The sequence below is a fragment of the Semicossyphus pulcher genome, unplaced genomic scaffold, assembly GCF_022749685.1.
Source record: "Semicossyphus pulcher isolate SPU_LCO1_2020_fin unplaced genomic scaffold, fSemPul1.0.p SCAF_1, whole genome shotgun sequence".
NCBI lineage: Eukaryota > Metazoa > Chordata > Actinopteri > Labriformes > Labridae > Semicossyphus > Semicossyphus pulcher.
In genome coordinates this window covers 9926626-9952798 of record NW_027211603.1, presented here as the reverse complement: position 1 = coordinate 9952798, position 26173 = coordinate 9926626, and the positions used below count along the sequence as shown (strand labels likewise).

Below are 26173 nucleotides of genomic sequence, written 5' to 3'. Positions count from 1 at the left end.
AGTACCTTGCTCAAGGGCACCTCAACAGTGCCCAGGAAAGGAACTGGCACTCCAGTTCCCAAGCCAAGTCCCTGCAGACTGAGAAACTCTCTACTCCAAGATATAAGATATGCAAAGATATAAGACTGAATGGCCATGGATGTGGGGAGGGCACAGGACACATTTTGTGCGTGACCCCTGTCAGGTAGTCACAGCACCAACGCAGGAAGCAGTCTGGCACATCACCCGCTTCAGATGTTATCAGACTATTTAATTGCCCATTATCAATTTTTATTGCTACCATTTGAATGCTTAAAAAGAGGCCGACTGCACCTGCCAGTGGACCAGTAGATTCAACATCACCTTTTATAATCCACAAGGCCGTAGAGACATCCGAGTGACAAGTGGAACATTTCTGGACTTTAGTCGCCAACATACCTTGGTTAAGTTTTGCAAAAAGATTATGGTTTGGATAAAGTACAGTACTTAAAAGAAACACAAACATACTCGGTCTACTTGTTTGTCTGGTGTTTGTTTTACCTATCCATTCATCCAAACCACCTGCAGAGCAGGTTCTTGCGCTTTTTATGCCATGTCACTTGACTTCCTCCTATGCATGGGTTGTACTTTACCAAAAGATGATGCCCTTGCCTATACCCAGAGAAGAGAGATTTTGTTAGCTTGGGACAGAACAATGCTCTGGTTCTAACCCTTGTACTTAGCTTAGCTTATCAGCTGCTGGCTGTAGCTTTACATTTACGGGACAGGTTTGAAAGTGGTATTTCATCTAACTCTCCATATGACAACAAATTGCATATCTATCAAAATGTTGACCCATCTTTCAATGGTCTACTGTCAATGGTCTGGCCAATGCGTGTTAAAGAGTTTGGTCTGGTTTCCTGCCGGCTCTCTGGCCCACACTTGCTCCTGGTCACGCATTACATGTCTCTACTGACACCTTGCCCTACCTAAGTCCCCATTGAAAATGTGTTTATGCCGAGTTGGCTTTCTTTGGTGACTCACAGCCTGAACTCTCTAACCCCTGCAGCATCTTAACTCCGGTGCTGCAATAGTTTCTTGTGGCATTGCTTCAGCAACATCTATCACCCTACTCTGGCCATCAGTCGTTGATGCCATGAAGGCCTGCTCTGCACCCCACCCCACAGCCCCCAGTCCTGCAGCTCTGTTGCTGTCCCCCAAGAGCTGCACTTCAGCTGCCTACCTGATCAGCATCATCCAAGACATGCAAAAAGATACAGATTTGATGAAGTAGAAAGAAGTCCAGCTTAGCAGGACTATTTTGACCTGTTAAACAATAAGAGGTTGAGTTACAATGACTTAAATTAGAGCTTAGCTTGCCATATCACATTAAATTATTTGCAAACTGTAAATAAGTACAAACTAGCTACGTTTCTAGCTATGTTTTTGTGTAGACAAGCTGCAGATGTTTCAAACTGCACTCATTTAAATACTATCTGACGTGCTGATACTCACACTGACACGTGCTGATGCTGATACTCAAACTGAAAACAATCATGAACATTTAAGACAAACATGTGATTCTGGCAATTGAGCAGAAAGTGATGGCCTTTAAAGTAACAACCATGGTCTGGTGGCAGCAAATGACAAAGAAAGAGTGCCACCTGCAGGAATTTAAAACTGCTTCAAGAGAACAAAGTTGCTTTGGGACACAGACAATTTTACAATCCTTCTGTTACAAACAGTATAACAGAAACATGAAGGGCGCTCCATTTACCTGTGGTGCAAAGTAACAAAGAAAAATAACTCGGGTGTGACAATGTGACATTTTGAGGCACTTGTTCTACTTAAGCATTTCCATGAGGTAACCTTTATTAAACAGATTAAGAGTACACATCTTGCTAACCCTATCTTCATCATTTGTAAACTGCACAGATTTGTCTTGTTTGACCCTTTGAACGTTGAGATCCACTTGACTTAACAATTATTATACTGTATAAATTCATACAGACCTTATAAAAGAAGCAGAAAATCCTATTTTTGTCATATTCAATGAATGCCACATTATCTGAATGAGGCGTTCACGGCTCCGCCTCCTGCCTCAACTGACTATAACCCCAACATCCCCTTTCTTTTGACCCCGACACTGACCTCAACTATGAGAAATATGTGGCTGCTTTAAAAATATCCTTAGACATTGTTGTTGTTTTGAATAGTTAATTTAACCAGAGTTTGAATACCACTTCTTCTTCAATAAAGTTTGCTTTAGCGAAAGGCTGCTGTTGAGCCATATTCCTTTAAATCGACCCTTTTCTACATAATTCACTCATTTGACCTCTTCTGTGAACTTGGCATAGCCTAGTTTTTGAGAAATGCCCCGCCCCTCCGAACAAAATCCTTGTTTGCTACATTCCCCATTTTGCTGAGGGGGCTGAACTTTGAGTTTTCTTCTGTTTTTTCCACGAGACTTGCAGCTTTTTAAATCGAGAACATGATGGAGATGCTTTTAATTTCAGTCATTTTAGCAAGTATCCTTCTAATACCATTCGCTCTGAAAACTTTTTCTCCTTATGTGTGGATGGATATTCTGTATTTCAGGGATCTGCTGCGGATTTTAGTGAGGTTTGTGTCGAGGCGGAGAAGTAGACCTCTCTTCTTTGTTTTGGACCGTTTCTTGGAGCAGACCGCTGCACATCCAGACAAGCAGTTCATTGTGTTTGGAGATGAAAGCTACACTTACGCTTCCACGAATAAAAGGAGCAACAAAATCGCCCAGGCTCTTCAGTCTCAGCCCGGGTATAAAGCTGGGGACACCGTCGCTCTTTTTATGGGAAATGAACCCGCCTTCATATTTACCTGGCTGGCTCTGGCTAAATTAGGCTCTCCTGTGGCTCTTCTCAACCACAACATCCGCACCAAGTCTCTGCTGCACTGCTTCAACTGCTGCAAGGCCAAAGTGCTGATAGCAGCTTCAGGTATACACAACTTGGCGCTCACATTTAAGTCTTTTATGAGCTAAACTTTACCTGAAGTTAAGGCATTTAGGCCTGCAGTTAAAAGAGCTCTTTTACTTTGTGGATGTAAGTTTCTTCATGTCAAACTTAAGTGTTATGTGCAAATGTTTTAAATGTGCACAGTTGAGACGATCCTTTAAGAGCTCTTTTGTTATGCAGCACACATTCTGAGTTTCTTTATATAATAAGAAGTAAGCATTTCCATCTCAAAGGGCTGAGTGACTAGTACAGCTGATGTATCAAAAGAGATTGTCAAGTACCTTAGGAAATGATCCTGAATGGACTTACAGTTTGAGTTAACACAGGAGGGGAAGGTACTTAAGCTGATTATTAAATTGATAATTACATACTTAAAATACTTTATATATTATAAATTGAATGTAAATATTATCTGACATTATTTTACATCCAGTTGAAGGTCAAATGTCAAGCTTCTGTTTGAAATATAGAAATGTCTGACTGAATGGCCTTTTTTTAAAATCTCAAAATAGCCTTTCAGGTCACTGAAACAGCTTAATACTAGATTAGGGATAACAACAGTGTTTCTGTGCTCAAAATACTGCAGTACATATTCTCAACGTCCCCTAAACTAATCCTCAAACTTCACTGACCGTCCTGCAGCCTCTACGCAATTACATCATAACTCAGAAGTGTTATTTTGCTTGTTTAAAGCTTTTATTTTGCATTTTCTGTAAACTTGCACATTTGTCTGTCGCTCCCCAGAGCTAAAGGAAGCAGTGGAGGATGTACTTCCCTCACTGATGGAGCAGGACGTCACTGTCCTCCTGATGACCCAACACTGCGACACACCTGGAATAGAGAGCTTCTGTGATAAAGTGGACGAGGCGGCAGGCGCCCCGCTCCCCCGATCCCTCAGATCACACCTCACATTCAAAAGCCCTGCGGTCTATATTTACACTTCAGGAACGACAGGTAAAGGAGTCGCTGCATTGGTCTGTTTTTAAGATTCATACTGTATAACATTACAAAGTTTTGTGTCTTGTTGTATTTCAGGTCTCCCTAAAGCAGCAGTGGTCAACCAGAACCGCCTCCTAACAGCTCTGGCTGTTTTATCTTCCAACGGTGTATCAGCTAGTGATGTCATCTACGTCAACCTGCCTCTGTACCACACAGCTGGATTTTTTATAGGCTTGATTGGCGCCATTGAGACAGGTGAGATGATTTAGATGTAGCAAAGACGTTCATAACTTGAGACCAAAGACCCTGTGAGGCCTGTGTGAGATTCATGTCAGACTGATGAAGACTTGACTGACTTAATAGGGATTGTTGAGTTGTTTTATACAACTAAGGCTTTGTTCAATAGCTAAAATAATATATAAAATATGAAAGTTCTTAATATCCTTCATATATATCCACATTTTGAAAGCCCAATTAGTGTAAAGCGGTCCATGTCACTGCTAACGCCCCTGTTGTCTTCAGTAGGGAAGAGACAGCTGTGCTGCAGGTGCTGTAACAAAAGAAAAAGAGTACTCTAGAGTTGTTGTATTTCAGGCAAAACTGCAGCAAGAGGTTAAAACTACAACAAAGGTAGTGTGATGATGATTCACTGTACATCCATGAGTTTACCAAATTAAATGCACTGAGCTCTGTCGGCAGGCCAGGGCTTTTTTTATGCATGCCGCTGGCCAAACCCTCCATCCTGGGTTGTGAGCAGGTCAAAGGTTTAGCATCATTTTTTACTGTAAACCAAACAAACCTTCAAGATAGACATGACAAATATATTAGTTTGGCACTTAAAAACAAAACAAAAAAACCTACTAAGTATTTATAAGAGCAGTTGTTTGCTGATGAGGGCTGTTGCTCGAAACTTTGAAGAGATGTGCAGGAGAATTTATGGCAGATTTAGTTTTCTTTTTGCACATTACTGACAAAGAGTCACTGTCCTAGAAAACCAGGTAAACTTCAGATAAACTGATGACATTTTTTTAAAAGGAAAAATTCAGTTTAAGCTAAATAAACCAATAAGAAAGCCTTTGGATTAGCTACGAAAAATCATTGTAGCAAAGCCTAAAACAAATCTTGTTCTTCAGCCCATAAAAAGTTGAGTTTTGGAGACACAAAAGGTTAACACACGATGATAATCAGTAATCATTTGCTCGTTCACCGGCTGTGCCATCTGAAGGAATGCAGATTCATGGAAGTGGCACCCTGTTCTAGGACCTTTTAATGTTCTCACTCTTGACCTTAATATGAGGCTGGTGCTGTAAACTGATGCCCGCACTTCTCCTCCTCCTCCTCCTCCTCCTCCTCCTGCTCCTCGCTCTGGTTCTCCTTCCTCTGGGAAACTAAATAAAAGAGTCTTTTGTCGCTGTGAAGCTTTAATCTGAAGAGCTGGGTCAACTAAAACCAGATTACCTCTAATTTCTAACTGCTTTCCTCTTTATGGGGTAAAGTTCCTGCCTGTATTATATGTGTGGTTAGGCAGCCTATAAGATAAGTATACAAAGCTGCCCCACAACAGCCACATTCCTGTCGTGCAGTGCATGCAGTTACAGGACATTCACTTTAAACTCTTGGCATATGTTTATATGGAATTATTCATGTCCAACATAAAGGATGGTAACTCAAAATTCAGTCAATTCAAAATGGAAGTTGAGTATTAAAATAACCATAAATACTGTGGTTAATATAGCTGAGATATTTCTAATAAACATAATTTCTTTGTTTGTCAACTGTTCCTGTTTCTACCTAAAAATTAAAAGTTATTAAAGGTTGTGAGCTGCAGCAGAAACAACAGAAATCAATTAAAAGTCCTTCAAGTAAAAAACTGTCGCCATCACATTCCTCTGCTGCTTCTCTAATAATCAAACTTTCTGTCTTACTTTGAAGGGTCGACCATCATCCTGAAGAGGAAGTTCTCTGCCTCTCAGTTTTGGGATGACTGCAGGAAACACAGTGTGACCGTGGTTCAGTACATAGGAGAGGTGATGCGTTACCTCTGCAATACACCCAAGGTGAGTCTGTTTTGAACCTTTCACACAGGGCTGTTCAGACGTCAACTGTTTCAAAATCTCAAAATATGCAGCTTAATAATATAAAGGTTATTTTTTGGGGCTTTATTAAGAGAGAGGACAGTGGGTAGTGTCGGAAACAGGGGAAAAGAGAATAGGGGATGACACGCGGCAAGGGGCCAAGGATGGGAGTCGAATCCAGGGCCACCGCATCGAGGACCGTGGCCTCTGTACAAGGCCGCGGATTTAACTGCTGAGCTAAACCGGCGCATATAATGATTCTTCTTCTGCTCCAGAGAAAGACTTTGCTTGCTCTTTTGATGCTGTTATCTATTGATCATGTGTTAGTTATTTCGTTATCTTGAGATACTTGTTCGTATGTGAACGCTGCAAATTAGGTTGTTTTGGTGGTTGTGTTATGATCCTTACCTTTCATGTCTTTTGGAGGTGGTTTTCATATTGGCCATCACACCCACATACACACGCTTATATTCTCTTTATGTGATTTGTGTTGTGAAACAAATAAACATAAACAAGATGACAAAGTAAATCAAACAATATGTATCAGAGATCAGGAGTGTCATCATGCCAGCATGTATAAGACATCTGTCTGTACTTCAATCAGTGTGTAACATTTCTGGGAAACAAAAGTAGTATTGACAAGTACTTTTCGTGTGTTATGTTGGTGTTTTAGGACCAGGAGTGATTGACACTCAAACAGGCTCATACTGGATCTTCAGCAGGGGGCTGTGAGTGCAACACCTCCCCTCTGCCATCCATACCCTTTGTAAAAAAAACTCCCTCGCCCTCAAGACATCTGCAGATTAGGAGCGCTGTGAAGCGACTGCAGCGAGCTGCCATTGAGACCAGTGTAGTCAGAGATTTACTTTCCAAATCGGTACATTCCAGCAGAGCAGCACAGCTGGCTAACCAAAATAGAAATCATTAAATCCCAACTATCGGGTTCCAGCCTTCTGCGTCACTACCTGTAGGGGTTCGAACAGCATGAAGCCTTATAGATACGTGTGGACGTAATCGCTGATGTGTGAAGTAGACATTTTTAAAGTATCCGAATGCTTTCATACTTTTACACTCTCTTCAAGGTTTCTCTGCTGTATTTTGGAGTACTGTACACATTCTGCCTACATTTAAGGCCATTCAGAGTATCTGGTTGCATCACATGAAGTGCAGTCTCATTTTACTGCGTGACCCTGTGGCAGCGAGAGGCGGTGGTTTGTCTGTATCTGGTCACCTCTAGGAATAGATGCTGGCCTTTACTGAGGAAGACCATATCGAGTAACTGGGTAACCAAATATCTCTGGACTTGGGTTTGACTTCAGGGTCACATTTATTACAAACAAATGGTATTTCTGCGCAGTATTTACATGATTTTCATAGGAAAGAGGATTTTTATGTCACACATAAGTGTTTTTGCTCCTGTGAACTGGTTTAAAGTGTCATATTTAGCAGATTAGGCAGACTTGATCAGAAAGCATAATTAACAGCCTGTTTTAAATCCCTGATGTGTATTTATTATGAAGCATATGAGTTCATGCAGGTGTGTTGAAAAGCTTTGCAGTCTAGCACACTTGATTTAAGTAGTTTATCGTTTTGAAATAATTAGGTCACACGTGATTTATTCCCGTAGCACTTGCATAATACCTGACCTATTTATTTTGTATTCTCATGTGACAATGCAGAGAGACAATGACAAGCACCACAAAGTCAGACTGGCCATCGGAAACGGAGTCAGAGCCGAGATTTGGAGGGAATTTCTCAACCGCTTTGGGAACATTGAAGTCCGAGAGTTTTACGCCTCCACTGAGGGAAATGTGGGATTTATCAACTATGTCGGGAAAATTGGAGCGATTGGACGAGTCAACTTTTTGCATAAGGTAAGCATGAGATTAAAAAATATTTATCTTTCTGTTAACATTGTTTTTTATTTTCCTTTACGACCCAGTTACTGCATGTGTAAGAAAGTGTGACTAAAGGCCGACATACCGAGAGTTCAACCGCGTCTTAGAGTCTTACAGTTAAATTCACCAGCTAAGACAGTCTTCATCTTCATCTGCTTATTCAAGTAAAGACTTCTACGTGGTTTAAGCCAAGTAAGAGGAGTTTGAGTTAAGACTTTTCATAGTTATCCTAATATGTTTATTAGCGGCCAAAATAGCAGTTAAAACATTTTTATGCACGATTGGAACTCATTTAACACATCCTGCATTATATTATACATGTATATATCAATAATACATAAGGAAATCTAATATACATATATGAGCGTGAAAGGGTGTCTGTCTCCGTGTGTCAGACTGGTGATCAGTCCAGGTCGTACCCCGCCTCTCATCCAATGACAGCTGGGATAGGCTCAGATCCCCCAACAACCCTGAACAGGATAAGCAGTGTAGATAATGGGTGTGCATCAAATGGAATGCTATATATGTCTGCCATTAAAAAACAGTGTCAGAGGAAGTACTCAGATTCTTAAGTAAAATGATTACCACATTGTGAAAATACTGCACTATGCTATAATTAAAAGTCCTACATTCAAAACTTTACGTAAGTATGAGTACACGAGTGTTATTATCGGTACTTACTTAAATGATTACAAGTATAAGTGCTGAATAGACAGTTAAATGGTCCCAGTCAGTGTTTTACTAACATATGTGATATGTATGATTTCATACAGGAATGCCTAATCCTTCAGTTTGTCAGAAAATATGAAACTCAGTTTCACAAGTTTGGAGTGACGTGGTTTTCACTCGGCAGGAACGCTGTGAAAAATTGTTATCTGAAAAGTAGCTACTGCTGTCGCTTGTAATGGAGTTATAAGTGCAGTATTCGCCTCTAAGGCATAAAATAAATGTAACATTTGAACCTTTATAAGTAATATGCGAGTTATGTGTTTTAGTCTGCTCTTGGTAAAATGTGAAGTGGGTACATTACACAACACTGATGTCTTTGCTTCCTCCCGTAGAGGCTGTTTCCCTTCTCTCTGATTAAGTACGACACGGAGCGGGATGAGCCCATACGAGATGCTAACGGCCTCTGTGTGGAGGCGCCCACAGGTGAAGAAATGTGTTTATAAAATGTTTATAAAAATGTTTATCATAGTTTTTTTAAGATGCGATTTTGGGGAATTTTTGCCTTTATTAGAAAGAACAGCAGAAGAGAGACAGGACATATTGGGAAGAGAGATGGGGAATGGCTGCTGCATCAAGAACTGTTTCTCTGTATATGGCGGCGTCTGCTCTACCAACTGAGCTAAACCAGTGCCCCACTTTATCATAGTTTATCAAGCCTCGTCTCTGTGCACTTGATATAGATCTCTATGCTTATTGCCTGCACTGACACTTGATATTACATCTCCATCTTGTAGGCAGGGACAGTTTTCCATTTCAATCTGAATGCATGATGTAGCAGACGTCCATTGATAGTTAAAGGCAGTAGAAGACACGTGTTTTGTCCTTTTCTTGAAGGTGACACAGGTCTGCTGGTGTCGAAGATCACAGACATCGCTCCGTTTGTGGGTTACTCTCAGAACGAAGAACAAACGGAGAGGAAAAGACTTCGTAATGTTCTCAAGAAAGGAGATCTTTACTTCAACAGCGGAGACCTGATGAGGATCGATAACGACAACTTCATCTACTTTCAGGACCGTGTAGGCGACACATTCAGGTACAGAACTCCTCTGCGCCATGATTTATTACAAATACACATGAAAGACTTGAACATACCACAAGGACGCTTACTTTTTATTGTTAAAGCTGAAAAGAAAACAGTGATCATGCAGTGATTGCACACATTTAGATCAACAGAAGTACTTTTTAACTCTTATTAAATGAAAGATTAAGATCAGCTGTTTTGGACACAGTCCATGATTGTTAAACAGCACTCATTGTTACAAACCTATCAAAGCCCGAGCCTACAGAACCATTTTATACATAATACATGTTTAATACATCTCACAACGCTTTTTTCCCTGCCTGTTATGCAACAGGCTCATTTAGAAGTTCTGGACAAACTTGTGTTTGTTGTTGAGGCATGTCTATAAAATGCCGTCTTGCCTCAGGTTGAAACACAAGAATGATATAAAGCTGTTTGATCAGGTGGAAAGGTGAGAATGTAGCTACAACCGAGGTGTCTGACATCCTGACGATCAGCGACTGTCTCAAAGAAGCAAACGTTTATGGAGTGCAAGTGCAAGGTGACGATAATTTCCTCAATTACAACATTATGGCTTAGAAATGACATTGATTGATTTGATTTTACCTTGCGTTGTAGGACACGAGGGGCGAGCAGGGATGGCCGCTGTCACTGTGAAGGAGGGCGCCCAGTTTGATGGAAGTCACATCTATCAGCACGTGGTCAGCTACCTGCCCTCATACGCCCGACCTCGCTTTATAAGAATACAGGTAATAATCAATGATGCTAATCAAATCAGCATGTGATATTCAGAAACCTGAGCGAGTATGTTGTACTTTTCTTCCGTCCAGAACGCCGTGGAGCTGACGGGGACGTTCAAACAGATGAAGGTGAAGTTAGTGGAGCAGGGCTTTGATCCAGGACACATCCAGGACCCTCTTTACATCCTCGATGACTCTGAGAAGAGTTACGTACCGCTGACAGCTGAGGTCTTCAGCTGCATCGTGTCAGGAAACATCAAACTATGAGCAGGTTTTTAGTTGTATAAAAAATCTGTGCAGGCTTTCAGTCAGCGGCTGATCCGTTTAATTTCCAGCTGAGCGACTGAACAAATCTTTTATACAAATACTTTTATCATTTGTTTTTTGTAATAATAATAATAATAATATGGAGACAAATGTTTTACTGAGGCAGGAGTCAGCCTGCAAAGTGAGGAGAGAGTTTGATCATGTAATTGTAAATACATGTATATTTGAGGAGGAGGCTATAAATAGTATATTTACTAGCATGGGGGCTGCCGTTGTTCTTATTTCAGTCTATTACCTGTACTGAGAAGTGTATATGGCTCAACAGATAATGTAGTTTACTGAGATGTTTCTGAAAGTCTTTATTCAGTACAAACTTAAGCAGTGGCTATTTTTCTTTCCCACAAAGGAACTTTGTATTTAACACAATATTTGTCTTTTAGGAAAGATGCACGATGCATTTAATGGTTTAACAATGAGAAAAAAAAGTGTTATTATTTTGTATTTTGTGCAAATATCTGTAAATATACACGACTTTCCTAAAAATTAAAATGATTCTTGTAGTAAAAGCAGAACTAGTTTACATGTCTGCTCTGATTTTACTCATCACGGCTGCATCAACACTACCCATAGTGAAAGAAAGGAAACATTTCAGGTGTTACACTTTAGATTTTTCAAGATCTTTATTTCAAACATGTTAATAAAATAAAGAGAAATAAATAACGAAATGAGAAAAGCAAGAGAAAATATGAAAAGTAAACATAAAGCACATCGACACAAAGCAAGCAGTTTTAAAAGGAATAGAATGAAGTTTACACTTATTTTTTCCTACCCCTTCTCCCTTTTCTTCCCCTCAGCAACAAAAATCCACCCAGTGTCCACTGTAGAGAAAAATAAATCATGAATAAATTAATACATTCAACAAACTATCACAATCTTTATTGCCCAAAAGCTGCTGTGAGGAGTTTTTATCTGGTTATGAAACAGACTGAAATTGATTCTGATTCCTCTTCATGAGCTACAAAAGCATACCACACCATCAGCGTCAAGATTGATTATTTCTATATAGTTATTTTTACTGCCTTTGTGTGTCTTACAGTGTTTACATCGGCCTATTTTAAGATGAGCTTTATTTAACAAACTATCAAAAGCCAGAAAGGCATTAATGTTTAATTAATGCAAATATTTAATTGTTGTCACTTACAGATAAACGTATTTGCGGTTCCCGTCACCGTCCATGCTTGCATCGTTTACATTTAGCATTATTTTTTGGTCAAACTTTATTGAACACTACTTCAATGTACGAGCATTTGTTTACATTTAGTGGGGGGGTGGAAAATCCCGTTTGTATACGTCACCAAGTTCGCTATGTCTGCGGAAAGTCTGCAGATATGCTGACTCACGGAAAGTCCGTAATTTGGCGTTAAAAAGTCGGCATCAGAGCCCTCGCACACTTGCTGATCTGACAGTGGGACAGCACTAAGCACTCACGCACTTACCGGGAACGCACCTCAAAGTCTGTCGGTGTGTCCGAAACCGCATACTATCATACTAATCATACTAATCATACTAATTATACTAATTATACTAATTATACTAACCGTGACGTAAAATTGAGTAAGTCATGCGTTCCCATCTCATAGTATGCAATTTTGTGTATGCGAGAAATGCCCGGATGTATACTAGATCGGCCCGGATGTTTGAGTATGAGACGGGAGCTCACTGGTTTTACTCAACCGCCCCAAAATGCATTGCGGCTATTCAGCTTCAGACCGGACATACGTAAACGATTAAGTCACGTGATACGGAGAAGACGGCTCTGAGTATGATGCCAACGGCATCCTAATAGTCAGGGTAGTAGGCAGTATGCAGTACATACTGTTTGAGTATGTAGTAGGCAGTACGTTAGTATGCGGTTTCGGACACAGCACCTGAGTATGTGAGTGTGGAGATTGGGATTGGGCTGAAATCAGCAAAGATGAGAGGTACAGCTTTGCCCACAGAGGGCGCCAAAATCTACACAAACCGAAAGTTCCTCACAGCAACTTTAAACAGAATGAAGTTTGTGCTTTGCTTGAGTTTGATGTTATAACCGTTACCCAAATTCACCCCACAGATTGTTACACACTTACTTTTCATTTTTCTTTCAGAGTTTCTTCAGGCTTGGATTTTATCCTTAAATTGTAACCACCCTTTTTTGTTGAAAAACATTTTTAAAATATACAGTCGTCATAAAACCACAAGGTGGAGGCAAATGCTCATGCTGCCAGGATCCCTGTTCCTAGTATAGACAGTGCTACACACATACAGGCTGAACAGACTAATGAGGCTGTTGACCTTGACTTAAATCTGATGGAGCAACTACCTGTGCTCCCCTCGTGTAAGGATTATGGCAAACAAACCCAGATCACCACAGCCTGAGACAAAAACAGAGTCAAATAACAGTTCTTGTTTACTTCAGACGTCGAACAGGTGGAGCAGTCAACACCAGTTTGTAAGTCAATAAAGGCAAACTTAACCAGGCAGGGGGAAGGCAAGAAAACGTCATCTATGGATCAGACAGGAAGAGAAAAAATGCTGGAAAGCTAGGACGGATGCAAAGATTAAGAAGAGATGGGCTGGTATATACTCTAAGTGAGTCATAATAAAGTCAGACAGCAGAAATACTTGGAAAGGGGAGTTTCTGCAGAGCAGGAGGATGTGCCTGGATCTGCAAAGACAACCTGGGTCTGGATGAACAGAGCGAGGAACACGATGGAGGTTTTGCTGAGAGCTTTGGGAACCTGACTGCAGAGATGTTCCCTCATTTGAAGCACGAGTGAGCTCATAGGCTAAAGTAATGTTTTTATCACTAACTTACATGTCTCACTCATGACTTATGGTTCCCTTGCAACATAATGTGTTGCAATGAGTGTACTGGTATTCAATGCTTAGTAAGGATATTTTAATCTCTTGTGCAGTGCATGATTTTCTCGTCTTTGTATACATTTAGTAAAATTGTATTTATCTGTTAGACACAAATACAATGACTCATGTCTGTCTTGTGATTATTGGACAGGAGAATGTTTGTATTCACTCCTGAGTGTGTCAGCCAAAACTCCACAAGCTTGTGGGATTCAGTTTGAGTGGTTCATATTTTTCAGGCTTTATTTTAAAATTTAAACACAAAATAATTTGTCCTAAATGACTTGTTAATGGAAACAGTTAAGGATAACTCCTGGTTCTGGCAGCCCTTGCTGCACATGAGGGAACTTGTCCGGCTAACACGATGATCATAAAGGTTTAATAGGAGTACAGTAAAAGTATAAAAATACTCCTTTACATCCAGTGCCGGCTGCAGGTTGGAGATTTCATTTGACCCCAGGAACACATATCGGCTCCATTGTTACACACCCAGGAGAGAAAGTCGTTCAAAGTTCAAGAGGCGTAAACTGAATGGGGCTATATTCAGCTGTTGTTTGCAGTTGAAAGTTGAACCTCTCGGGACTCCAACAGCTGCAGGACTGACCCGTTTCTTCTCGTAATAATGATTGATTATATCCTTTTTACACTTCTGGCTGTTTTGCCGTTAGTGTTTTACTTGAGAAACCCTTATGTGTTTTATGATTTGAGTTACGCGATTACTGCAATTAAAATTGCCATGAAACTGAACAAATTCAAGAAGAATAAACCTTTCTACAGTATTTTGGATTGTTTTCTGGACAAAGTGAGGAGGCAGCCCAACAAGAAGTTCTTAATTTTTGAGGAGAGCTCCTACACCTACAGCCAAGCCGACAAAGAGAGCAACAAGGTGGCCAGAGCTCTGTCCACGCACGCCCACCTGAAGGAGGGGGACACGGTGGCCCTCTTCCTGGGGAACGAGCCGCTGTTTGTGTGGGGCTGGCTCGCGCTGGCCAAGCTGGGATGCACGGCTTCTCTGCTGAACTGCAACATCCGATCCAAATCTCTGCTGCACTGCTTCTCCTGCTGCGAAGCAAAGGTCCTGGTGGCTGGAGCGGGTAAGCGGGGGAAATGAAAGACTGTTATCCTGCATGAGATTATGAGCTGAATTTGTCATCTCTGCTCTAGCTTTTCAATAAGAATAGAAGGTGGCAGTGGTTTTAAAGCAGGGGTCTCCAACCCTGCTCCTGGAGAGCTACCTTCCTGCATGTTTTAGGTTTCTCCATACTCAAACACACCTGATTTGAATGATCTTCTCGTTATCAACCAACTGAAGCTTCGCAGGGGATTGATAACGTGCAAAACATTCGAATCAGGCGTGTTAGAGTACGGAGAAACCTAAAACATGCAGGAAGGCAGCTCCTCTTCCTCCTATAATTATCAGTGACATTAAGTCTGTGTCCTCCTCTAAATATAATCTTTGCGTGGCATTCGAGGCCTGACCGATACTCGATTTTTGAGGCCGATGCTGATGCAGATATTTGGTATGTTAGAAAATGTGATCACTTAATAAAGGCTGATAATTTAATTGGTTTCTTTGACATTAAGAAACGACCTTGATCTGTATGCGTGTGACCTTTCCCAGTTTAAAAGTAAACTTGTCGCTTCTCTCTTATGGGATACTACACTACTTATAATGGCCAATATAACATACTGCATGGTTGTATCTGTTCAGTGTAAGAACGGAGACTTCCAGAAACCACAACTCAAACCAGGTTGTTTTCCTATCATTGTCACCGCTCTGTTCTCCATCAAGTATTCTTCTTTATCCGCCTCAGACTTGCGAGCGGCTGTAGAGGAGGTGCTGCCCACCTTGAAGCAGCAGGGCATCCGTGTGTTTCTCCTCGGTGAAGACTGTGGCGTGGACGGCATCAAAAGCCTCTCGGACAAAATCCAGCAGGCCTCGGACGAGCCGCTGTCCCCTCAGCTGAGGGCTAGCATTCACCTGAAGAGTCCCGCACTGTACATCTACACCTCAGGAACCACAGGTAATCTAAACTCTAATCTGACCTTCAACTCTGATCTTTGTTCGTGATTTTCAGTGTGCAAGGACAGGGGTATAAGCTATGGCTGCTTTAAATGTTGATTTTCAGGGCTTCCCAAGGCAGCTGTGGTCAACCATGAGCGACTCTGGATGGCAGCTTTTCTTCAGTCTATCGCTGGTGTACGCTCAGACGATATCATCTACATATACCTGCCTCTTTACCACAGCGCCGGCTTCCTGATGGGGCTTTGTGGAGCCATTGAAAAAGGTGATTTTATGGCATCATAAACACTACTAAACATGAAACCCAGCCTGCTTTCTGATGAGTTTACTCAAGGTTAAACAGGTATATGACCTCGAATAGCAGCCAGTTCTCTGCTCCGATTTCCACTGTTTGTATATCAAAGTCCTGCAGGTCATAAAGTGAGCTCTGGGTGTCAGATAATAATGTGTTGCTGAAATCTGTGCCTCTTCATTTCTCTTTAGGTATTACTATTGCTTTAAGGCGCAAGTTCTCAGCCTCCCACTTCTGGAACGACTGTAGGAAGTACAATGTGACTGTTATTCAGTACATAGGAGAAATTATGCGCTACCTCTGCAACACACCGAAGGTAAATCTCCGGATTATTCCACCTACAGTTATATTGTTTTATATTAGTTACGCATCAGACACACAAGCAAAGTTAAATTGGTCCCTCTTATCATCTTACTTCTCCTTTCTTCACTTTCTTGTCTTCCAGAGAGACAATGACAAAGATCATAAAGTCAGAGTGGCGCTGGGGAACGGGATAAGGTCCGACACCTGGGCTGACTTCCTGCAGCGGTTTGGGAACATTCGGATCTGTGAATGCTACGGAGCCACAGAGGGAAATGTCGGCTTTGTCAACTATGCTGGCAAAGTTGGAGCAATTGGCAAAGAGCATTTTCTCCACAAAGTAAGACGCGGAGGATACATGCTGTTTTTTAAATTTTTTTTATTTAATAATGCTATCAGGTTCAGGTATTCAGCTGTAGGGTTACTATGGTGGCCTTGAAGGTCAAAAAACAACATACACACAAGGTATAATCTTGAAGATTTTCATTTATGTAAATGTCTGTTAAGTCACTATCTATCGCTGAATGAGGTAACACAATGGTGATTGAGCCTATGGCCCACTGATGAAAGCCTTTACATTTGCAGTATTATTATGGACTGGGTGTCTGTGGCGACATTCGCTGAAAAAATCACAAGCCGCGCCCAGTTAGTGACGCATTTTTCATCACCCAGCAGTGGTTGGTCTGCCAGAGAGGGTGTGCGGAGCTAAGCGGCTGCTTTCCGGTCTCTGCAAGTGTTGCGTGTAAACAGTAATCTACTATGGCTGAACAAACAAAGAAAAGATGGATGACTACAGATACAACTTCAAAAATAAGTTAAAATCCAAAGAAAAAGAAACAAATTTGACGCTCAGATGAAGGCAAACAGTCTAAAAAGGAAAGCGACCGTCAGCGAGGAAAATCAAGAGTTACAGCCGTGACAAGCGAGCCAGCCATAGACTTCTGGTTATCTGGGACGTATGCACCCTCAATTGCCTTTCATCGCCATAAGGTGCCGCCAAGTAGAACAAAACTGAGAACTTCGAGATTATATCTTTAAATATTATTGAACCAGGGAAAGCCTTATTGAGATTAAAAATCTCTTTTACAAGAGTGTCCTGGCCAAGACAGCAGCACACTTTAACAAAGTTTCAGACATACAACACACAACAATTACAAAAACATATTCTGGGTCACATAGCGGAAACCATTCATCAAAGCATCTACAACCTGATGCATCTTCCTCAAACACCTTAAATCTACTTTTAAAAAGATTTAAAGAGATCAGGTCCTTCAGACCCAAATCCTCCTGAAGCAGATTCCAAGCCGCAGGAGCAGCGTACCTGCAACCCTTGTTTCCCCATGTCAAGACGCAGTTTGGGGACAGATAGCAAAATTAAGTCTTGCGACTGGGTCACAGAGCGAAGACTGTAGCTTCCAGCATTTTTCTGATAAATAAATTACATAAATAAGAGGGAAGCGAGTTAAGAATTGCTTTTTCTCTGATGAAATCTCTGCTTCTTTTCTTCTCATTGGCGTTGTCTTCTGAACGTAAGTGCAACATAGGAAACACCCAGGCATGAATTGCAGGGTTGGCTGCAGTGTTGCAGTAGTATTTCTACAGATGCAGTTTCAATTTAAATGTGCAAAACAAGATCTTTATATGACAGACTACTTTATTCGTTTCTATGTTTTATCTTGAACTGTTTCTCAGATGAGCTGTCCATATGCCCTCATACGGTATGACACAGAGAAAGAGGAGCCGGTCAAAGACTCCAGAGGATTTTGTATCGAAGTCCCCCGAGGTGAACATATCCCCTTTATATACAAATGTGGCTCTGCCTTGACTTTTTTAAAAATCTCTAACTAATCCAAATCCTGTGCTTTCACCTTCAGGAGAGACCGGTTTGTTGGTGGCAAAGATCGGAGTCAAAAGTCCTTTCATCGGCTACGCCAAAAACCAGCAGCAGACGGAGAAGAAGAAGCTGAAAGACGTGTTCGTGAAGGGAGACCTCTACTTTAACAGCGGAGACCTTCTGAGGATAGACGACGAGGGATTCGTCTTCTTTCAAGACCGCATTGGAGACACTTTCAGGTCCGTGGGTGAAACAAAGTGAACAAATCTGACAAACTGAGTTAATGATGGAGACCAGCAGCCCTGTACCGAGGCCCTGTTACTTTTGGTTGAAAATCAGAGCAAAGCCTGAACTTGAATGTGATTCAGTATCACTGAAAACTTCTTGATTTTTAAAGTTAATTATATGGAAGATGAGTCCAATTTTCCCCACAGGAAAAATTAATTTAAAATGTACAAAACACTTGAAAATCACTTGGGTGAGAATGAGCCAGCGTGGGTCAACAAACTCGGCCCAGCACTGGCTGTGTGTTGTGTTATGGTGCTCATTTTAGCCTGTGTAGAAAACCACTGAACGGAGGGGTTGTTCTGCTCCAGTTACTCAACAGTGATGGAAAACTAATACAAACACCAGGTCAAAACACCTCAATGAACTCTGGGTAACATTTTTTTCAGTGTGAAAAATAATGTCGATTTTAGGAATCTCAGGCATCCTGGACACTTTACTACGCTTAATTTCAATGGCCGTTCCTGTCATGTTAGCTGAAATAATTAATATTCATTTAGTCTTTATTTTGGGCCATTTTGCCTTCATTAGATAGGACAGCTGAAGAGAGACAGGAAACATGGGGAAGAAGAGAGTGAGGGATGACATACAGCAAGGGGCCGAGGGCACGAGGCTGTGGCCGCTCAAGGACTGTAGCATCTGTATAAGAGGTCACCTGCTCTACCAACGGAGCTAAACCAGCCCCCAATGTTTATTTTCAATAATGCTATACTTATACGCTATACCTATCATTCACCTTCTGTCTTTGTATCGTTATCTTTTGCAGGTGGAAAGGAGAAAATGTGGCGACCACAGAGGTGGCTGATCATTTGCTCATGGTTGACTGTGTAGAGGAGGCTAATGTCTACGGTGTGAAGGTGCCAGGTAATAAATACACGACTGACGATGTTTAATCAACAACAAACTCATTAGAGAATAGTTGAATAATTGTCAAAGACTTTCATTTGACCGGACTCCTTTTGAGTCAGTCTGGAGTTTTTAAAGTCCTCCTTTATAACTCTTAAACGGTTAATCATAAAGTGTTGGAATCTTAAACCATATAAAAGTAAAAACATAAAAAAAGAGAACATTTTGAAAGAAAAAGAGCGTTTATTTAAAGCTAGGACCTGCCATTGTAAAAGACCCTGAAAGTGCTGTTGATACCTTCATCCTGGAGTAAACCGTCTTCTTCCTCTGACCTTGACTGATAAGGACACGAGGGAAGAATTGGAATGGCCGCCCTGACGCTGAAAGAAAACATGGACTTTGATGGCAGTGCTGCGTATAAGCACGTGAAACACTACCTCCCCAGCTACGCTAGACCGCGCTTCATCCGCATACAGGTAAAAAAAGACAGTCTAAATTAATTTACAACATTATAACACATAGAAAAATTTAGATATAAAATAAACATGTACTTTTCCCTGGCAGAACTCACTGGAGCTAACTGGGACGTTTAAGCAGATGAAGCTGAAGCTGGGAGAGGAGGGCTTCGACCCCGCCGTCGTCAGGGACCCTTTGTTCTACCTGGAGGACAACAACGGCTACGTGCCCATGACTCAGGAGATATTCAACGGCATCGCAGAGGGAAGAAGCAGGCTGTGAATGAGTTCAGTGTTTATTATTCAGATAGTACATGTAATTTGTTTTCGATGAAACAGGACACCAGATGATGATAAAGGACCTGCACATTCCACAAATCACTTATTTTGTATACTGAAACATGTCAACAGATGTAATTTTGTTTGATATACTTTTTAATAAAAATGTTTTTTAAATGAGAAAAGTTCTCAAATCAGTGACACACTTAAATATTGATCTTCACTTTGTACAGAACTGGCTGTACTGGCTCCGCACCAGTACAGCCAGTTCTGCACGGCAGCACAGTAGTAAACAGTTTATTATCTATAGCTGAGTTACTGTGTTTAAGTGAGCTATACGCTGCATTTAGGGCCCTTACAAGAGCGTGGGTAAATTGGCAGTTTCCACCTGAGTCTGAGTTTGACCTGTTTTGGCCACAGGAGAAGCAGACATGCAGTTCACTCTCCTGCAGGTGGAGGACAGGTGTTTCTGAGCCGTCTGTGACACCTTCACGGGGCAGCACAGCGGGTGCCGGCCGCTCTGCACCCACTGGTTGCAGAAACTGGGCACGCTGTAGAACTTTGTCAGCTTTTTACCCAGAGCGTTTGAGGGCACCTCTGTTATCGTGCACGCAGGGCTGGATCCTGCTGCTGATGCCGCTGAGAGAGCACCTGCAACATCTTTACGAAACGGTCTTGTTTTAAAGTTGTAGCCAGACATCGGCCCGATGTAAGTGCCCGGCAGAGGCTCGCTGCTGCAGCTAAGAGAGCGCATCGGCCTCCTGGACCGATCCCAAGCCTTGTCAATCCACAGATCCACTTCGGCCCTGTCCTGCCTGGATGCTGCTTCCTGTCTGAGGGCGTCTGAGTCGGGGTCTTGTTTTTCTCCTCCTGCTATCACTTCATCTTTCCCTGGTTTTGTTTGATCCTTATTATTCAGGGCCCCTTGCTCAGCCAGAAGAGTGGAAGCTGTTTTGGAGATGAGGTTCCAGTCCTTCAGGATGTCATCTGCGGTCGTGAACTGTGAGGTCACGGTAAATCTGATGATGCGTTTGGTGTGAATGTCTGCAGGGATGAGGTACATGGTGCCCAGCCGGGTCAGTCTCCTCAGCAGCTCCTGGGTCAAAGCATTTCCTCCCTTGAATGAAAAAGACAGTTCTTTTCACCCCCAAACAAAACCACAGCATTTTCAGTGACATACATTCAAGGTTGCTGCTCTTTTATTGATCACTGACCTTCGCGTGTGCTTGATAAAACTAGTCTAGCTCATTCAGTAGCTCACCTTTGGACAAGGCGCGATGGATAACCTTGTACATCTTAACAATGATTAGCTGATATATTGCCCCGCGAAGATAAAACTCTCAAATTGTTGTGTTTAAATGCAAAGTCACTCCAAATCTGTGCCTCATACTTTCAGACAGAACACCACCAGGCCGAGGTGCCGCTCTGCAGGGATCTCAAAATTTGGGTCGCTCCTGATGTGAGACTCTAAGAGCTTTGCCATCTCAATCCCCTAAAAAGAAAGAAAAAACATAACCCTATGTGTAAATTCTTAACAATATAATTACTTTATTCCTTAAACTGTTTAACGACAGAGAATGCCGCTCACATGTCTGATATGAGCCTGGAGGTTTTTCAGTCCAAAGGAGCGCAGAACAAACCAGAGCTTCAGAGAACGGAAACGTCTGCTGAGGGGAATCTGCCAATGCTGGACAACAGGAAACAGAGTGTTCGCATTAAATGACGCACTGTGACAGCTCAATCATTAATGTGGTGAAGAAAACATGTTCAATACCATGAAGTCTGTGGCTGCCTGTGAGTTATCATGTCTGAGGTAAACTGGATCAACGCTGAAAGTCTGTTGCAGCTTGTATTTATCCTTCACCCTGAGGAAACAAAGTTCAAACATATACAACCAGCCAGCAGAAATGCAAACACTTTCAGAGAGACGATATAATACTCCTTAAAAAAACAGGAAAGATACGGCTTCAGTGCATTTACTCACCAGAAAGCTGTGCAGTCAAAATGGACCAACATCCACTTAGACGGGTTGAAAACAAAGGAGTGAGCAAACTCGATCCCCTCCAGAGACCAGCGCAGCTCCGGACATAAGTAAGCTGAGCCGGCGTACGCAGCATCCACATGGAGCCACAGTCCCTCCTCCGCACCTGGGAAAAGGTTTAAACACAGTAACTGTAACTCTCCTCAGTGGGAGAACAAGGATTTGACTTCAGAGGATGCGTAAAAGGAGATTGTTTAGAGAGTAAATTTGCGGACGTACAGACTGGTCCCAGATCAGATAGATTGTCGAAGGCACACACTCCTGTGGTTCCTAAAGTTGCGCACAGCTGATCAGGAGAGAGTACACAGATAAGATTGAACATTTTTTAAGCATATTTTGTTATATATTTTAGTTAATTAAAAACACACCCCACTTTTTTTCTTTTTTTTTTTTAAAGTTTTAACTTAATTTATGACTACCTACTTCTACCAAACTACCTTTTTACCATCTAAGCAGCAGTGTTTCTTTTTTAATTTAATATACCATAATAATGAACATGAAGGTGCTTGTAGTAAAAAGGGAACAGATCCTTTACTGAAGTAAAAGGACTAATGCATTAATGTACAAACAATTTAACTCAATTAGAAGCCTACACTCAAAATCTTACGTGAGTAAATTTACCTTAACATTATGAGCTGATATACTCAATTATCAATCATAACATCAGAGGTGACAGTAGTGGATCTGCGGTAAAACGTCTAATGTGCCTGATATAACATCATACATTACATTGTTAAATAGATATTAATGATGCATTAGTGTGTAAACAAGAGGGAAAAATGTTCCGATGCAAAAATTAGTTTACTAGGCCTCAAATTTCAAGGTTTTCCCTTGAAAATCGAGTAGATACGATAAATGATGTAACAAAATTGACATTCTCAAGGCACAAGTTGGACAAGCCTGTTCTTGATTTAAGAGACTGAGTTACTTTGCGCCACTCATTGTGTCCCTCACGTTAGCATGTTTGAGGAACTGTCATAGGTTTAAAGGTCTGATGCTCAAAGAAAAGAAGATGTCAGATTGTTAGGAAATCTTTCAGCAAGTAATGATGACAGGGATTTCAAAAACAAAGAGCTTTAAAACACTTCCCACTTGTTGCCACTAGGCGGCAGTGTGACCTCATGGACTCGTCATGTCAAGTTAATTGTTCTGTAAGTTTCAGACTTATCGACTGATTTGAAACAGACGAAAGTCTGTACAGAATGTGATGTTGTGATGGCAGCTACAAAATGAAAACACTGGTATGATTCTTAAATTCACCACCCTTTCACCCTCATGATACCCACTCGCGCTTCAGTGTCGAACACCTACCATGAAAGGGACCAGTCCCCTCCTCCTGTCCTCCTGTATGGCCTGTTTCAAAGTGTCTCCTCTCAGAGACAGCTGCCCATCAGTGGGAAGAAACCGGATCTTCACCAGAGAGATCAGACCTGCCTTCTCTACAGAGGAATGAGCCTAGAAAATCAGTCACACATCACATTAGTTATTGATTTTATCTAATCAGACTGACAGGAAGTTATTGCACAAGCTGTGGTAACACTGACCTGATCTGAGGCGTAGGCCACAAGTCTTGAATTTAGGACTGAGTCATCCACTTCCTGGTCAATCTCTGCACGCAGCTGCAAGATTTTGTCTTTCCTGGCTGCCAGCAGAGCAACCAGTGTGCTCTCACTCACGGTGCTCTAACAGGACAGTCAGGTAAAAGACAACGAGAATTAACTCCCACTTACTACATAAACTTTTGGATTTAAAACAATTCGATCACGGTGTCTCGAACCTGCAGTATTCCTCCACCTCTGCTGTCGGGATGGTGGTGCAGGAAGAAGGAGGGGAGCCCCAGTGCTTTACACAACCAGTCCATCACGTTGATCTCCAGCTCGGTACAGGCTGGGCTGGAGGCCTGTAAGATAACGTGTAATGCTATTTATTCTGCAGGGGTGGGAATCACCAGAAGCTTAGCCACACATTATTATAACAACACTTAAGTCAAGCCAAGCATGTTGATATACGCATCATCTTGTCAGTGTTCCAACAACATACACGGTGATTTATTACTGCTTATAATGAACCCAAAGGCAAAACTGGTCCAAGTCTGTTTTAACAACTAAGATGAAGTTTGCCCTAAAATTACGGATGCTTCTGAGGTATTTTGAACAATGCAACCCTTCAGCAACAGGACGGAAATTATTAATCTAATAATGCCTTTACCTTTGTTGTAACTTGGACCTTTGCTGACTCCACAAGAGACGTCACATGACTTATAAGATGATAGATTCAAGTACCAAAAACTTTTAAGGTTAAGTTTCAACATAACTTTTATGCGATAAAAGATCAATTGTTGTTCTGTTGTGAAACATTATTGCACGGCAAACTGTTGAACTGTTGTTGTGACATTGTTCAATTTTTCCACTTCCCCTTAATATTTAGGTGGTGTGACAACATTGTTGTGGTATTTTTGTAGTTAAAATGAAGTGTACTGGAGAGAAAAGTGCAGGTTGTGTCTTACCCATGTGAATCCAATACAGTTGATGGCATCGGCCAGCATGTCCCCGAGCATGGAGGGCCATGAGGTCAGACCAGGGAAGTAGGCGTGCATGTGAGGGCTCTGCCAGTGAACCACCTGAGGTAAAAAAAAAAGAGGACAAATTATTTGCTTCCTTGTTATAGTTTGAAATGTTGAATAAGCAGCAGGGACTCACTCCTGGCATGATGACTCTCTCGATGTCGTTGAAGATGCTCTCCCAGCTCTCCGGCTCTGTGGGCGCGGCGTCAGGGAGAAGCTCCTTCATGTATCCAGGCTTCACGTCTGGAATCACCTTCCTCTCCCGGATGGAGCTCAGGTACTGCGTGATGTAGTCCACCAGCTCCTTACCTGACCAGAAACAGACACAGTAACAGCTGGAATGATATCCTGATTCAAATCTTTAATCCCTCTTTATTTAGCATGTTGTTGATGTCTCCTTATTTGCAGTGATTATAACAACACAGCAAGTCAACATGGTAAAAGTGACCCTGTATTACCTCTGCGGTTGTATTCCTCAGCCTGCATTGTTTGTAGATGAGACCTTGTGGAGTTAATTTGTTGTGTCTAACAGGAGGCTGCAGTGATGCTCCGTGCTGTTTGTTCAGATGCAGGGATCACAGAACTATATAGACCCGCTTGTGAAGAGCACGCCCTGAACTGGTGACGTATTTAAACCAACAAACAAGCATGACCTTTGCAAGTTTTTCCCCCTCATTTTGAACATATTTACCTTTTAAACATTTACCTGGACATAAGTTCTTTGCTTATTCAGTCTCAGTGATATGATGCTGTACAATAGATCAACTGATAGTTAATGTTTACAATATTCTTTGTACATCATAATGTGCAACAACTTTATAAATAGAGGAAATATACCATTTTATATTTCTAAATATCAGAATGATGCTTTCCATACCACCAAACACAAAGGTATGTTTGCAATGTATTGTGAAGTATATCAAACATATAAACAACATTTTGCAGCAACTTTCTATTTAGTTGAAAATAAAATGACTTTTTTTTTTGCATGCACACATGCATATTAACTCATGTTTTGTAACGTAATATGCAATAATGCTTTGCAGTACATGTTGATTCCTAACATTATAATGTTGTTAAAAGGCCTACTGGTGCAGTGATGTAGCATTTTACAGTTGAAGCTGGTTGAGGTTAAAGCACCAACTCAATACAGGGTTGAATTTAACCAACAACAAATGAGGCATTTCTCCCAGTGTTGGTGCTTTTGACATAATGTTCAGTTCATCTTTATTGTCAGACTCAAGTTCAAAAAGCATACAACAAAAAAATAGATACAATACATATAGAACTAATAAAAAAATGATTCCCAAAAAACATTCCCAATTTTCATAAATGTTTCCACAGGGGTGACTGGTATCGTCATTCAGGCGTCATAAATTACATTAGGTTTCTCAATAGAGCATGGAAAGTGGGGACTAGCACTGCTAGCACTGCACCACCTTGGTTTTTTAAGTAGTATTCTCATACAGTCATTATACGCTACCTGAATTTTATGCATGCTTGCATCTTTAAACTTGACCCACAGAAGGGCCACAAGAGAGCTGCAACCTTTGGACTAGCAAACCCAAGGTGCTCTGCAGTGATTTTATCTGATACACGTACCTTATTGAAAGATAACTTATTGCTTGGTATACCTCATTAGATGTGTTTCCTAAAGCATCCATGTTGGCAATATTACCCACTTTGTATGGGTCACTTTTAACACAGTTAAAAAAAGCATAATGGTTTGTAACT

At 41.4% G+C, this 26173-nt stretch overlaps 3 protein-coding genes across 3 annotated transcripts; 2 read left to right on the top strand and 1 right to left on the bottom strand.

Annotated features, from left to right (window-relative positions):
- The first annotated feature begins 2452 nt into the window (after nucleotides 1-2452).
- On the top strand, nucleotides 2453-11141 carry LOC138608257 (long-chain fatty acid transport protein 2-like). Its single transcript, XM_069680833.1, has 10 exons — nucleotides 2453-2933; nucleotides 3696-3905; nucleotides 3987-4145; nucleotides 5823-5947; nucleotides 7645-7839; nucleotides 8925-9015; nucleotides 9427-9625; nucleotides 10057-10154; nucleotides 10232-10362; nucleotides 10444-11141. The coding sequence occupies exons 1-10, from the start codon at nucleotides 2453-2455 to the stop codon at nucleotides 10618-10620; spliced, it is 1866 nt and encodes a 621-aa protein (XP_069536934.1). The 3' UTR covers nucleotides 10621-11141.
- A 3002-nt stretch (nucleotides 11142-14143) lies between these two features.
- Nucleotides 14144-19839, top strand: LOC138585052 (long-chain fatty acid transport protein 2-like). The gene is made up of 10 exons (XM_069657285.1): nucleotides 14144-14615; nucleotides 15336-15545; nucleotides 15651-15809; nucleotides 16028-16152; nucleotides 16282-16476; nucleotides 17829-17919; nucleotides 18011-18209; nucleotides 19022-19119; nucleotides 19447-19577; nucleotides 19666-19839. Exons 1-10 carry the CDS (start codon nucleotides 14144-14146, stop codon nucleotides 19837-19839), a joined length of 1854 nt encoding a protein of 617 aa, XP_069513386.1.
- Nucleotides 19840-20190: 351 nt separating this feature from the next.
- Nucleotides 20191-24925, bottom strand: hdc (histidine decarboxylase). The gene is made up of 12 exons (XM_069659532.1): nucleotides 24898-24925; nucleotides 24576-24748; nucleotides 24383-24496; nucleotides 23654-23776; nucleotides 23421-23558; nucleotides 23188-23331; nucleotides 22096-22162; nucleotides 21820-21982; nucleotides 21610-21700; nucleotides 21424-21522; nucleotides 21226-21327; nucleotides 20191-20952 (listed from the first exon to the last, which is right to left on the bottom strand). Exons 1-12 carry the CDS (start codon nucleotides 24923-24925, stop codon nucleotides 20191-20193), a joined length of 2004 nt encoding a protein of 667 aa, XP_069515633.1.
- Between the last annotated feature and the right edge of the window lie 1248 nt (nucleotides 24926-26173).